The sequence below is a fragment of the Octodon degus genome, unplaced genomic scaffold, assembly GCF_000260255.1.
Source record: "Octodon degus isolate 3935 unplaced genomic scaffold, OctDeg1.0 scaffold00100, whole genome shotgun sequence".
NCBI lineage: Eukaryota > Metazoa > Chordata > Mammalia > Rodentia > Octodontidae > Octodon > Octodon degus.
Genome location: NW_004524676.1, coordinates 2,261,014 through 2,275,723, shown reverse-complemented (window position 1 = coordinate 2,275,723; position 14,710 = coordinate 2,261,014). Strand labels below are relative to the sequence as shown.

Below are 14,710 nucleotides of genomic sequence, written 5' to 3'. Positions count from 1 at the left end.
AAAAGGAATAAGAATAAGTAAAGAAGAAGTTAAATTATCTTTATTTGCAGATGACATGATACTTTACTTGGAAGACCCAAAAAAAATCCACCAAGAAGCTACTAGAATTAATTCAGAAATTCAGTAGCATAGCAGGTTATAAAGCCAATACCCAAAAGTCAATAGCATTCCTCTACAACAAACACACTGAGAGGAAAACAGACAACAAACACACTGAGAGGAAAATCAGAAAAACAATACATTTTACAATAGCACCGTGAAAAATGAAATATCTTGGAATTCATCTAACTAAAGAAGTCAAAGATCTTTTCATGAAAAATTACAGTACTCTGAAAAAAAGAGATCATACAGGATTTCAGAAAATAGAAAGATATTCCCTGCTCCTAGATAGGGAGAACCAACAATGTGAAGATGGCCATTAAAACAGAAACAATAAATCTCCTTGAAGAGAAAGTAGGAGGAACTCCTGAAGAGGTAGGCAAAGAGTTCATGAACAAAAATCAAATCGAGGGGCTGGTGAGATGGCTCAGTGGTCTAAAGCACCTACTTAGAACAAGCTTAGCAGAGCACAGGGACAGCGGTTCAATCCCCCAGCACCACATGCCAGCCAGCCCCGCCCCCTGGTGGGCTGAGCTGGCCACACACACACACACACACACACACACACATATAAATAAATAAAATTTTAAAAAAAAAAAATCAGGGCTGGTGAGATGGCTCAGTGGTCTAAAGCGCTTACTTGGAACAAGCTTGGCAATGCACAGGGACAGCGGTTCGATCCCCCAGCACCACATGCCAGCCTGCCCCGCCTCCTGGTGGGCTGAGCTGGCCACACACACACACACACACACACACATAAATAAATGTTTAAAAAAAAAAATCAAATCGCACAAGTAACACCTGAAAGAATTAACAACTGGGACCACCTCTTATTGAGAAGTTTTTGCACGTCAAAAGAAATTACCAACAAAGTGAAAAGACAACCCACAAATTGGGAAAAAATCTTAACAAGCACTCAGACAAAGGTCTGCTCTCTAGAATTTATAAAGAACTGAATAACATTAGGACCCCTAAATTTAAAGACCAAATCCAGAAATGGGCATCCAAGATGAACACACACTTCTCAGAGGATGCAATTAAAGCGAATAAATATATGAAAAAATGCTCCTCATCACTAGCCATCCATGAAATGCAAACTAAAACAACACTGACATACCATCTCACCCCAGAAAGAATGGCTATCATAAAGAAATCACCCAACAACAAATGCTGGAGAGGCTGTGGGGAAAAGGGAACCCTTCTCCACTGCTGCTGGGAATGTAGACTGGTGCAACCATTTTGGAAATCAGTGTGGAGACTCCTTAAAAAACTAGGACTGGAAATCCCATTCAAGCCAGCTATCTCCCTACTGGGAATTTTATTTTTTCTACATATTCTGTAAGGACTTAAAGCTCAACATATCAATACTTGATGGAAAATACCTATTCCTTCCTAAATTTCTGTGTAAAAATATATGTTTATTCCTTTATTTTTTTTTTCTTCATATTCTGTAAGAACTTAAAGTTCAACATATCAATACTTGATGGAAAATACCAGTTTCATGTTATGCCTAAGATATTTGATATTTAGACAGGGTAAACCAAACTGCATATGTTGCAGGGTAATAATAAGCTTCTCTTCTGGAGGGTTAACAACCTAAGTTTGCAGATCATAAAATGGAGAAAACGAAGGGCTGCAAGGTCAGCCAACATTTTGGCACTAGCCTTTCAAGGTAGTAAAGACTCAGGACATAGGAGAACCTATTATTGTAACACCATGTAACTCAGTTGTGTCCCAAATTTTCTGATCAAGATTATGGGGCCACAGAGGAAAGTGATCAATAATGTAGAATGTGCCTAAGGAGAGTCACATGGAGAGAAAACATTCTCTCAGGCTTTCCCAGAGACCAAACTGGTCAAGCAATGGCCATGACTCATCCACATGGCTGACACTGAAAAAGGATCTGTAAACTGTGGTACAGGGTTACAAGATAAATCCTGAGGGGACTTGACTGACCTTATCAGATACAAAAGTTACATTTCTTGTCATACAGGTCTTGCTTTATCTTGGTCTTAACCATCCAGTAGAAAAGTATGAAAACGAGGTATATAAAGTAAAGCCATATTAATACGATGAGCTGTAAAAGGCTCAAAGTCAGTAACTTCTGAGGATAACCCACTACTATTAAGGACTGCTGGACAGTGTTGCATTGTTTTGCTGAATTCAAGCACCTATAGTATTAGATGCCAATAGAATACCCACCTCTGACAGGACTAAAGAAAAAAAGGGGAAACAAAGGAAGGACCATTTGGTACTTGTATATCCAAAATAGTTAGGACAGATATACAGCTACTTTCACTTAATTCAATGAGAAGAAAGATATATACAAATAGTGTTTGGACAGGATATCCTGTCTGCTTCTTGTACTGTGAATAACCACTAAGAAGATAACAATGTATAATGTATTAATTATTGAAAATGTCGTATTAATCAGCTTTGAAACTGTCTCATTGATATTTATTTCCCAATAAAATAAAAAAAAATACATCTGCATACAATGATTTAACAAAACAGGGAGAAAGAGACAACTTAGATGTTACCATAGGATTCCTATTTCTACATTACCAAGGCTTGATTTTATGGTATCATATATAGCCTTTTTGAGTTATTAAACTGAACTGTTAAGGGTTTTTTTTTTTCCCTGTATTTTAGGGAAGGGTCTACAGGGTGTTCAGTGTCTTACTACTAGATCGGACTTGTACTGATCCGCCTGTTTACAGCCTCCCAAGAGCTGGAGTGTGCCACCACACCCAGTCTCCATCGCTGTCTCAGTGCACCCCGAGGGCAGGGCCAGCACAGCAGGCCTGGGGATCGAACCCCTGACGTCTTCACTGAGCTATGTGGCCAGTCCTTCAAGTATTTCAAGTATATGGAAAAAATGCAAAGGATGACCAGACACTTACATTAAACTATCCTGGCTTTTTAAATGCTAGTGGTTTGCGGGACAAGTTTCCTATCTTGCTTAGCTTCGGTCATTGGTGTGACAGCAACACCATGCAGCCAAACACTCCCAGACAATCATACGCAGAACTAGACAGTGTCAAACTTCAACCAAGGGATGGTTGAACATGGAAATAGGAAAACATCCTGAGAAAACACCCTAATTTTGGGGTCTGGGAAGACAGCTCAGCAGAATAAGCACCTGCCTGGCAAACACAAGGTCTTGAGTTCAATCCCTAGTACCAAAAAAAACCTTAATTTTGTTCTTAATTACAAACTGTTTTGAGACCATATAATAATTTCATGCTATTTATGAAATTATTATGGTATTAGATACTTACAGGTATTAGAGAGTAACATCATTATCAAAAACAAGCACCTGTGCAAAGCAAACACACTACCCTTCAGAAATCCCTTTCGTATTTCACTTACCTCATCAATCCTTCTGAAAGACAACGCTCTATTGAGGTAGTGATAGATTCGTAGTAAAAACAAAATCCTCTTTTTCAAAATGACAACTAAAAACACAGATTTTACATACCTTTTTTGTTTTACCTGTAAGTTTTAGAAAATGCTTAAAAAGCATAAACCAAAACAAGTATTAGTAATCCTAATAGTCAAAGAAAACATTTGCCAACATTTAATATTCTCTTATTCCAAGTCTATTAAGTTTAAAAGTTTTGAGTTGTTTCCCACCAACTAAAGTTCTCTTAAAACAAAACATTACCCTCTGCCTATAGACAACAGAGAGAAGAAACTACATGGGCCAAACTGACTGAAGTCAAAATTGTCTTAAATGTTCGAATGGTGTGCTGCCAGAGATAGCTCAGCGGTCTAAGCTCCTGCTAAAGCAAGCACAAGAAAGCGGGTTTGAGCCATAGTACCACATGCTGTACTGGCCCCATCTCAGGCGAGCCAAGCCAGCCACCAAGACAGGGCATGTGATGCACGCCTGCAATCCCAGTGCTGGGGAGGCTGAAATAGGGAGATCACTACAAGTCCGAACAGCATAGTGAGAGCCTATACCAAATGCATAAAAATAAAAAAGTAAATACAGACAGACAGACAGATGGCAGAAACGTGATTATGTACTAAGTACTTAATATGCAAAGTGGACTTAGCCAACAGTTACCTACGTTCTGTAGACTGCACTCTTACCTGCTCAATCTCTTTGGTTTTCAACGCTATTGCTTTCGTGCGACTGCTGAGCTGACTGTCTTCAAACAATTCTGTGCTGTCGGCTGCACTGGTCTCCGGCTCCTCTGGCTGCTCAGGGAATAACGGAGTTGTAGGTCCCACCTTGAAAAAAAATGTTCCAAATCATTAACTTACATGGAGCATTTCAGATGGTACATTAACACTACGTTTGACATGTTTTAAGAAAACTTAATCCGATCATACATACTGAGCACACATGAAGAGGATTAAACAGGAAATGGTTTGCTGCTTTTTCAACTTTAGGTAAAATACAGCCTCTAGACTTTCATATCCCAACTTAAATTCCAGTCTACATTAAGACACAGTGAGAAAGTTTGGCCCCATAACAAAATTTGCAACACATACAAAAACAACTACAAGTGTGCACACATAAAAGAAAAAAGAAACACAGGAAAGGGTTCCATCTTTAGAAGTTAAAATTTCTCACCCCTTAAAAAAAAAAAAAAAAAAAAATCACTGAAATCGTTAAAGAGGAAACAATCCCACGAAAGCTCTAGTAGTTTCCAGGATGGTGGTACACACCTACAGTTAGGAGCCTAGGCAGGAGGACCATGTGTTCTACGCCAGCCTGGGCTACACAGTGAGTCCCAGGCCAACTGAGACAACAGAGCCAGGGTTTACCTCAAAAAGGAACAAACAAAAGCTCTAGGGCTCAAGTAACTAACTGACTAGTGACTAACTTCCTACCCAAGGGGCCACTCCCTACTAATAAACCATCTACTATGGCACAAAAGGAGAGGGAAAGGTGGTCAAAGTCAGAAATGTACATCTACGCTTACACAGACTCACAGGCGACTCTGGACAACACTACCTGTGGGAAAATTAACCAAGTTTCCCATTACGAACAACACATAGCTGAAGATGATGCTGGAGACAACTGTCCTCATATGTCAAGGTGGCAACGTGGAGAACATAAAGTTCACTTGGAGATGACACTTGGTCGAAACACTGAGAGGACCAATGTGGAGGAGTCTGAAGAGAGCAGTGCTAGCCAGGCGTGGTGGTGCACACCTGAAATCCCAACACTCAGGAGGCTGAGGCAGGAGAATCCCTGCAAGTTTGAGATCAGCCTAGGGTACAAAGTGAGCTCGAGGTCAGCCTGAGCTGCACAGTGAGGGTCTGCACGAAGCATTCGGTACACCTTTAAGGACTGTAAGAAACAACAAAACTGTTATTCCTATAGCAGTAAAAATCCAGATACAGTGGTGTCTTCGTTCATGAATGCAGAATTTGTTCCATGACCCTGGTTGCCAAAGAATCCATGGCCAGAGTCATGGACAGAATGCTGTTGGTGAACCAAAGTACCACTATGTGGAGGTGGAGGCCACCGCGCCAGCGGCAGAGCAGGCAGTGGCACGATGATGGTCTAAAGTGACACTGCAAGCTTTCATCTAAACACTGGAGGCTGGCACTTCTTGTGGCCCTGGAGACAGGAGATCTCCCCACGAAGATCATGTGCTGTTTTGGATCTCTTCACAGGAAAACAGAGCTGCTAAGAGGCACGGGTGTAACATGCAGAGCGTGATATCCTGTACCACAGCTAAGCCGAGCGGTCCAGAGAGCCTGGGGGTGCCGTGAGCCACCAAGAGCAGCCTCAAGAGCTTAAGGGCAGCGGCAGACTTCCTTGTCAAAGCTGGTCAGTATGAGCAACTCAGAAGTAACGTTCTGAAGGCAGCTGTCCCTGGTCTGGGCGGCGTGCATGGAACGGTCACAGCCGCTGCCGCGGCCACCGCTGGAGCTTCGAGTGCTGGGGCTGGCGTAGCAGCAGCTGCAGTCAGAGCAGCAAGAGCACGAGGTCGGCTGCTGCGGCCCAGCGCTGAGGCAGCCTGTCCCAGGGCAGAGCTTCCCGGCCGCTCCGGTGAGAGTCTACAGGGGAGCCCAGCTTCTGCACGCTGTCTGAGCACCGCGATGTGAGTGACCGCGAACTGAGAAACACGAGGGCAGCGACGCACACAGCGAGCCACGCGGCCCTAGCTGCCAGCTAACAGTCAGGGCCGGAGAGGTTGCTGGCGGGGGTCAGAGGAGCTGCCTTCCTCATGTGCAGGCTCCTCCCAGGAAGGACTACGGTGCACGGGCAGGGGTGCCACTGGCCGCCCAGGGAGGCGCTTCCCTATGTGCAGTGGCTGCTACGGCTTATGTGACAGTCTGCGGGAAGAGTGGCACAACTAAACACCACCGAGATTCTTCCAGTGCCTGAGCGGCGCCATAAGGGTGCTGCGAGCCCAGGCTTCCATGAAGGAGTGGAGTGGGGTAGGGAGAGCACTGCTGTAATTCAAGGGTCACCACAGTTCCAAACAGAGACAGACTTTAGCACTACTAAGACCCCCAATTTTCTAGAGTCACAGTGTAGGCGGCCGCTTCGGCGAGTCTGCAGGGGAGCCCAGCTTCTGCACGCTGTGCTTCTAGTCACAGCAAGGCTGGTGATCTACATGGGGCCCTTCCTGAATCTCAGCCATCACCAGTGGGATCCCAGGGCTGAGAACAGTTGGGAATTTGGGCTTGAGACGGGTCTCCCAGGTTCCACTTGTTCAGCAGTGTTAAAAAAAAATGGGATAAGGAGTTCTCCCTCTCTTAGATTACATCCTATGAAAATGTAATTCATATCCCGCTGGGGCAAAAAGGAAACACAATAGCCACCATCAGTGACGCTGGTGACCACAGGTAAGGGAAATTCATTTGCTAAAAAGTGACACTCGAGAGCTAACAGGTGCCACCACTAGAGTAACCAGAATACCCGCAGCCCCTCGCACAGCCCCGAGTGGGCCAGGAGGGGGCAGCAAGTTCCACCTGCAGGACAAGCACTATGAGAAAAGGGGTGGGTGCCCCTCGATCCTCCACGTGACCCTGTCCAAAAGAGGTGGTAGGAACATGGGCCCAGCACTCCAGGCCCACTTACTTGAGGTAAACAGAGCAGCAAGCTCAAAGAATGAGGGACCTTTTTACCTTTGCAGCCTTGGAATTGGAGGAGATCTGCTCTACCATCTTAAGAAACATGTTTTCAGGAGTGAAGGGAGCTCCTGTGATGTGGAGAGTTTGCTCAGCTTGATAAGTAAGCTTCTTAATGTCCCCCCACGTGGGTCCTGAAGGTGTCTTAGAGGGCAGAGGATCCATCCTTTTGCTCTCGTTGTTCAGTCCCAGGGGAGGCTGTACTTCCAGCTTCGGGGGCTCAAGGACAGGGCTGCTTCCCGCCTGGTTCTGCACCATAGGGACACACAGGCTTTGCAGGAACCCAGACTGCACCTGTGGGGGACAAAACAGATGCAAAGCCTCCCCCTGAGAGCCACTCCACCAGGCCCATCTACTGTGGACTACAGTACCCTGCATCTCTACAGAGTCGTGTCTCTACCACGTTTCCTCTTCTCTCATAAGTTAATTACTGTGAGGTGTACCAGTGACATGTTTAACATGGCCAAACTGAAGAGTGCCTGGGGAGAATTGGATTTATGTTCAGGACAAATTCCTACCCTCCTTGTGGAGTGAAATATTAAAAAGAAAATCTTTAAGATTCATAGCTATAAGATGATAAGTTTGAAACATGAAAGCAGAATTGGGAATTTGAGGCTGTGGAGATCCCATAAAGATTTTGTGAATCAGCTGATGGAGGGCATGGAAGAGCCTCTATTTTCCTTTCTTGGCATGCAGAAAACTGCAAGTGTTCCAGGAAGTATAACAGAGATCATCAATCTGGTCAGCTGGCAGCTGTTCTTCCACCAATCGGTGGCCTGTTTAAGTGTTTCCCCTGACGGAGACCATTCTGCCGCTTGAAACAGTGGCTCCAGGACCCACGGAAGCCTGAACTGGCAGCAAGATGGCCGTGGGCATCATGGTAAGCTCAGCTAGGATGTGCTCATGTAAACATCTCACCAGAAAGCAATCTCTGCTCTGAAGGTGACCAGTAGATCTAGCAAAACAGCTATAGGGTGGCCCTTTGTCCTCTCCGGCTAAGGTGAATGGGAATCTGCTTTCACAAGGGACTTGAGAGCAACAAACTCCTGAAAATCAGGAAAGAAGCTGACAGCCAGGAAGGACAACCAATCTTCACAGTAAGTCCCCAACTTCTACAGGCTTGAGCTGTAAACTTTTGCAGGGTACTGTACAAGAGGCACCTTGTCAGTTGATGAATGAACCTGACTGATAAACAGTTCTTGAGGATCATAACTCATTCCTAAATAGGGAATTACAGTATTTGCAAAAATAGTTACATCTGCCCCTGAAAGTCAGGCCTGTAAAACCGTTTGCATTAACCATGACAGTGAGGACAGGGCCCCCAGGAGTAAGGTAGCAGCCCTAAAGGCTTGCTTACTGGGGCACCCAAGACTTCCTCATATTCTGTCAAGAGAGCCAAAGACAAAAGGGGCATGGGACAACACAATGTCCTAGGCTTCTTGTCTAATCTTAATTCACCCTAAATAATCTGAAGTCTATCAGACCAGGAATGACTTGGACCTCCTGACTGGAATAAATGGATCCTTCTAACAGGAGAATAGCACATCCTGCAGTAAAGGTCCCCAGATATCACTGGCTGTCATCTTCACTCTGCCAGCATCGTCAAAAATTTCATGCCCCTCAAGAGCCAGGTCAAGCCAAGGGATTGCTGTGACTGGGGGTCGGTCGGGTCCCATGCTGAGTGTGAACAGTCCGACTGGACTCCTTGTGCTTCTCTGGAGCAGAGTTTTGCCCCCTTCCCCATTTCCCAAACACAGTTTTCCTTTTCTACCAAACTCAGAGCAACGCTGACTGGCCCAATGATAACCTTTGGTGCACGTGGGCACTTTCTGCTAGGCTAGCCCTCTTACAGCTCTTGCAATCCGTCTGAAGATGCTTCTCCTTGCCATGATAATAGTTTCGAGGCTGCAAAGCTGCAACAATCACTTTGAATGTATGGCTTTCAGTTCCTACATCTGGCAAATTTAATCATTTCAGCAATATTTAACTTTTTCTCTTCAAGGGGTGCTGAACTGTGATGATCACCGTTGATATTTTCATGTGCTAACTGAAGGGCTAAAACATCCATGGCTTGGGGATTGTCTGCCTGTTGTGAAATTGCGCTTTGCAGAGTTTTTAAAATCTGTGTGAGCCTCAGTAGAGTCCTGTCCAGTAGTGGCAAAAGGGCCTCGAGGGGCCTTGGTTTCAGGGATTTGCAAACCAGCCTGAAGGGCAGCACAAGAAGCTTGGATCCAAGTAAGTGTTCTTCCACCTGGGACCGTGCCTTCCCCAGAGCCACATCCATTCCAGCAGGAGCCTCCGAGCTCACTCTGCCTGGGCCTGAGCAGCGGCAGTGTCCTGGTGTCCTTGAGCCATCACGGAGCCCCAGTGCTAAGCACTGTTTTCATGAGGACCTCACGTCCATGGCGCTGTCTCGTAACTGTGTCCCATGGCTTCACTTTTTCCTTTGGAAATGGCCCTGCAGACCCTGTCAGGAACCTTTCTCTAAATAATTTAAACACGCCTATAGGAGGCTACTGTGCAGGGGCCCTCGACCTCCCCCAAGACCAGGACGAGCACACTTTCTCCATCTGTCTCACTAGCTTCCTTTAAGCATCTCTCCACAGAGCACTCCACTTTAGAGGGGAAGGGCTTTGCTGGAGGGTGTAGGAAGGGGATGTAGGGGGGAGTGAGGGAGTGCTCTTTAAATGAAGCCTCCTTAGTTCAAACAGAATGAATAGTCACCCTGCCAATATGCCAGGACCAAGATGTGCCACCTTCACGGGACTTACAGACCGTCTGGATTTTGGGTCCACAGTGCCTAGGCCTCTGGTTCAGGCTACCATGCTACCCTGTGGTGGAAATCAAGGCAGATAACTATTAGGAGTGTAACAGTTGCAGCTGAAACTTTACACCCAGGTGTCTAGATAAAATGCAACGGTTGCTTCCACTGTTTTTCTTCTTTGTATAAAGTTTGACACATTTGGTATGCAATGCAGGAGAATCAAAAGTGAAGGAGCAGAAAGAAAAACAAGCATACTGCCCACGCTGCCTTGGCAACTGGAGACTTACAAGACCGCTGGGCTGACACATCTAGGGCCTGGCCTTGGCTGTAGAAGCACCAGGCTGCTCGTGGCTGCCTCTGTCCCCGTACATAACAAGAAGCTGGACTTCGTTTCTTTCCAAGGCTTTGGAAGATGGGTCCGCCACACTGATCTGCAGCAGAGGGGGCCGCACCACTTGCCGCCTCACACTGGCTCTGTCAGTGCGCAAGCAGGGCACCACGGCAGTGCAAAGGCCCACACCCCATCCGAACCCCGAGGTGCCCACAGCTCAGACCCGAGAGCGCCAGAGAGGGAGTCGCAAAGGAGCAGCATGGAACTGAAAACTCTCAGTTTACTGCAAGGAAAACAGGAAGGAAAGCAGCTGGGTTGTCAAGGAACCAGCCTTTTAACTGACATTTTTTAGAATAATCTAAGCAATTTACTGGGCAAGGAAAACTCATTCCCTCAGTGCTGCGGTGTCCTGCAGGCACTTTGCCATCACAAACCACACATGGCAGGGCACAGTGCCTCTGCCCACAAGGCCTGGAGCACTCTACAGCCACTCACTCCTCCAGACAAGGCTCCCACAAACAGCACTTTGCAGTTCTGATACATACATATATTAGCTACCCAAAAACTACTCTTTACAACTAGGAGGTGCAAAATTCAAGGAATTTAAATGAAAAGCCCAGACATGCCATGCCCCGGGGGCATACTCATACAGCAGGCATTGAGACCAGGCGCGGCGGCCTGCACATGTAATCCCAGCGCTTGGGAGGCTGAAAACAGGAGGATCACTTGGAGTCCGATCTGTGCAGTGAAACCCTATAGACCCTGTACTAAATACAGACAGACAGATATACACACATACATAAATGAAAAGCACAAGTGTCACTCAAGAAATCAATTTTAACCTCAATATATCCTAGTAACCCAAACCATAAGAAATAAATTTGCACTCTTGATAAAGCAGCACTAAAGTGAGGAAAACACAGTCTTCCAAAAGAAGGATGGACACTGGCACGCATGAGCAGCACATCAGAACCAAATTTTCGTAAGCCAAAACCAAAGAAGAAAAAGTAACTGAGAAAGAGTTCAATAAACCTTTTCTATTAGCTTCTTCTAATAGCCTTCAAATAACTTGCCTTCAGGCAGAGAGTGCAAAGCTCACGTCCAACAGCTAGTGATGGATGGTAAATTGTATTTCCACAAAACACAACTGAACACTCCTGGGCCGTTAAGTTCTAATGCAGTGTCAGGGCCAAGCAGATGCAGAATAAACAGAGTGCTTGAAGCCAGCACAGTATTTCTCTCTGAAAACATGTGCCTTGAAACTACCAGACAATATATGCTGTTTCAAAACAAAAAACAAAAAACCCTGCAGTTCAGTCTGGTAAGGGTCATCCTATCACAGATGAGTATTCGAATGTATAAAAATCTCTGCAATGCTGACATGTCAAAAACAACCTACTGATTTAAATACACCAATGTACCTCTTTTAAATACAGCATTTCCCAAACATAGGGACTTACAATCAGTTTTTCCTCACTCAGACCATTAAGACTGCAGAATTATTATTCTGTAAAGCTATCATAACCTTTGAGAAGGCTGTGTAGATAGCTCAGAGGTATAAGCACTGGCCTATGCAAGCACAAGGACCCAGGTTCAATCCCCAGTACTACATGCCATGCAGGCCCTGCCCCAGGCATGCCGAACTGGCCACTGAAACTAAACATGGTGGCACGCGAGGATTACATCCTAGTTGTAATCCTAGCGCTGGGGAGGCTGAAAACAGGAGGATCACTACGAGTCCAAGCTGTGTAGCAATACCCCGTACCAAATACATTTTTAAAAAACCTCTCAGAAATGTCCTATTAGAGCCAACAATATCAAACTAAAAATTGAACAAGGTAATGAGCTACAATAATACTAAATCAATTATTAAATTTAGCTTAATTTTTAACAATTCCAGAATCTCACAAAAACTGCTTAAAATTATACTGATGGCAGCAAGAGAAGATAAGGCATAAACCTAAACAGTAAGTTTCTTTCAATTCATAAAACTGAGTCTAAGGGCTGGGGAGGTAGCTCAGCAGCATAAGTTCCTGCCTGGCAAGTGCAAGGTCCTGAGTTCTTTCCCCGGTACCCCCCCCACACACACACACGCAGTCTACATGGTATTTAGGAAGTACTTGGGCCACTAGCTGAAAAGCTACAAGAATACCATATCACCACAATTAGATTCCAACCGACAGATACGTGAAACAATACTAAGCCAAATGCTTAACATCAAACAAATGTCTTCTTCACTCTAGGCTATTCTATTCAATCAGGCATGAATTCACAGGCCCAGGGTCAAAATTCGATTTTGGTGCCAGGGTGCTCCCTTGAAACAACTACTTAACAGGTGAAATTAACTGGACTGATGTTGCTCCCTGTGGAAAACACTAGTCAGATGCTGGGCCTCGATTTACAAAACCTAAAAGAACTGCACAGCTTTATTTCCGGTATGAGGAAGTAAAGACCTGACTAGGAAAGCACTGCAGGGGCGGCACGGAGTCCACGCTGCCCACGGTGCCCGAGCACTGCCCAGGTCACAGCACACGGCAGGAACCCAGGCGTGCGCTCATACCACTTCTCCAGTTGGGCCAACAATGGGCGTGTCCGGCCTATGACACAGCTTCCAGATTTTTAATTATTTATTTTATATTAACACTGAAACACTGCTCCCCCTTTTTGGTTCCAGGGATCAAGCTCAGGATCTTGTACTTGCCAGGCTGGCACCTGTGCCACTGAGCTATATTCCTGGCGCCAAACAATTTTAAACAGAAAGAAGTTTAAGACAAAGTTTTTATAGACACCAATGTCACTGTCAGTGTCAAAGTCTATCCAAGCAATGAGAAAACATGAAGACTGGAAATCTGAGGAACATACACAGTAAGATTCTGTAAGAAATTACGACAAAAAATGACGTGAAGATGAATATACTATTAATGTTTAAAAGTAAAGGCTTGCTTAAACCTATGTACTAATAAATCTGTTTTATTAATAAAGCATTACAAAAACAAGAAATGATTGTTAGTCCAGACAGCAGTTCTAAAGCAGACACCCACTACTAACGTAAAGACCACTATCAGAGGGTTGGGTGTGCAACTCAGTGGCCAAGTACTGGCCCTGAAGGTTCAAGGCCTTCAGTTCAATCCAGTACTACTGTAAAGAAGAAAAAACTGAAAAACACTATCCAGATTGTTATGTTTTGGTCTAACTTAAAACAGCAAAAATATTGTAAATTATCCCCAGTAAGTGTATTACCGTACTTAGTGCTCATGCTTTTGAACAGCACTAGGAAGGGGCTAAAGAAAGACTGTTTCTAGTACTTCTCATGTATTTACTCAAGAATAAGGAAAAACTCAATTATTAGAGTTAAAATGACAAGGAAACATTGACCTAAGAAAAACTGCTATTTAAAAGACAAGTCAGTGGGGTTGTTCTGTTTTTCCAAAAGGCTGAGTCAGTTTTGACTGGGTTTGTACTTCTTATGAGCAATATAATTACTTACTTAGAAAAAGGATCTTTTTACATGAAGATGAATGTAAGGGCTCTTTTGAAACAGGGTCTCTTTATGTAAGTGAGGCTGGCCTCAAATTTGTGGGGATCGTCCTGCCTCACTCTCCCAAGTTCTGGAATTACAGATGTGTACCACCACACCCAACTATAATCACATTGTTATGACACAGAATGTTAATTTTTTTTTAAAAAAAAAAATTTATTTAGTACAGAGCCTACAGGATCTCACTACACGGATCAGACTTCATAGTGATCCTTCCTGTTTTCAGCCTCCCAACCCGAGATTACCAGCACGCACTACCATGCCCAGTCTCCATCGCTGTCACAGCGCATGGGGGGGCGCAGCGCCAGGGCCAGCATGGTAGGCAGGGCATCAAACCCTGGTCCTTGCATCTGCCGAAGCAGGGGTTATAATCTGCTGAGCTATCTGGCCGGCCCAAAAACGTTAATACTTAATTCCTTTTATCAAAACAAATTTCCATAAAATATCCCAAAGTACATCAAAAAGCCAGAATTCTCCAAATACAGTAATTTGTCAAGATACAAAGATTTAGTATCTCTGCCTATCACATCAAACTCTTTTAGCATTAATCCTACATCTAAAATCCCAGTTCTTACAATTTCTCCATTTGACTTTTAGAAATCAAATGCATGATATAGAAAATTTTGAACTCATTTTCAAATACTTTAGTACAAGCACTTCATAAACAACCTCCGTGAGCCCCCAAATCGAGGCTATTACTCTGTGTGATAGGTAAGCGTGAATGATTCACGGGAACGGAAACACAACCGCTACCCACCCGGAGCTAACACGCGCCCCAGCGCCGCAGTGTCACTCGGGCAGGGCCCGCGCCACCACACCTGGAACTCGGGAGCCCCGGGCAGGCTGCTCTCCTCGGACTTCTCCAGCGTCTCCG

At 44.8% G+C, this 14,710-nt stretch overlaps 1 protein-coding gene across 10 annotated transcripts in view; it reads right to left on the bottom strand.

Annotated features, from left to right (window-relative positions):
• Pphln1 (periphilin 1) overlaps window positions 1-14,710 on the bottom strand; it is a 306,142-nt gene that overhangs the window by 35,868 nt on the left and 255,564 nt on the right. For all 10 annotated transcript variants that reach the window (XM_023723545.1, XM_023723541.1, XM_023723542.1 and 7 more), the window contains one exon: window positions 4,198-4,338. In XM_023723545.1, the coding sequence (XP_023579313.1) occupies window positions 4,198-4,338 (141 nt within the window). The remainder of the gene's footprint in view (window positions 1-4,197; window positions 4,339-14,710) is intronic.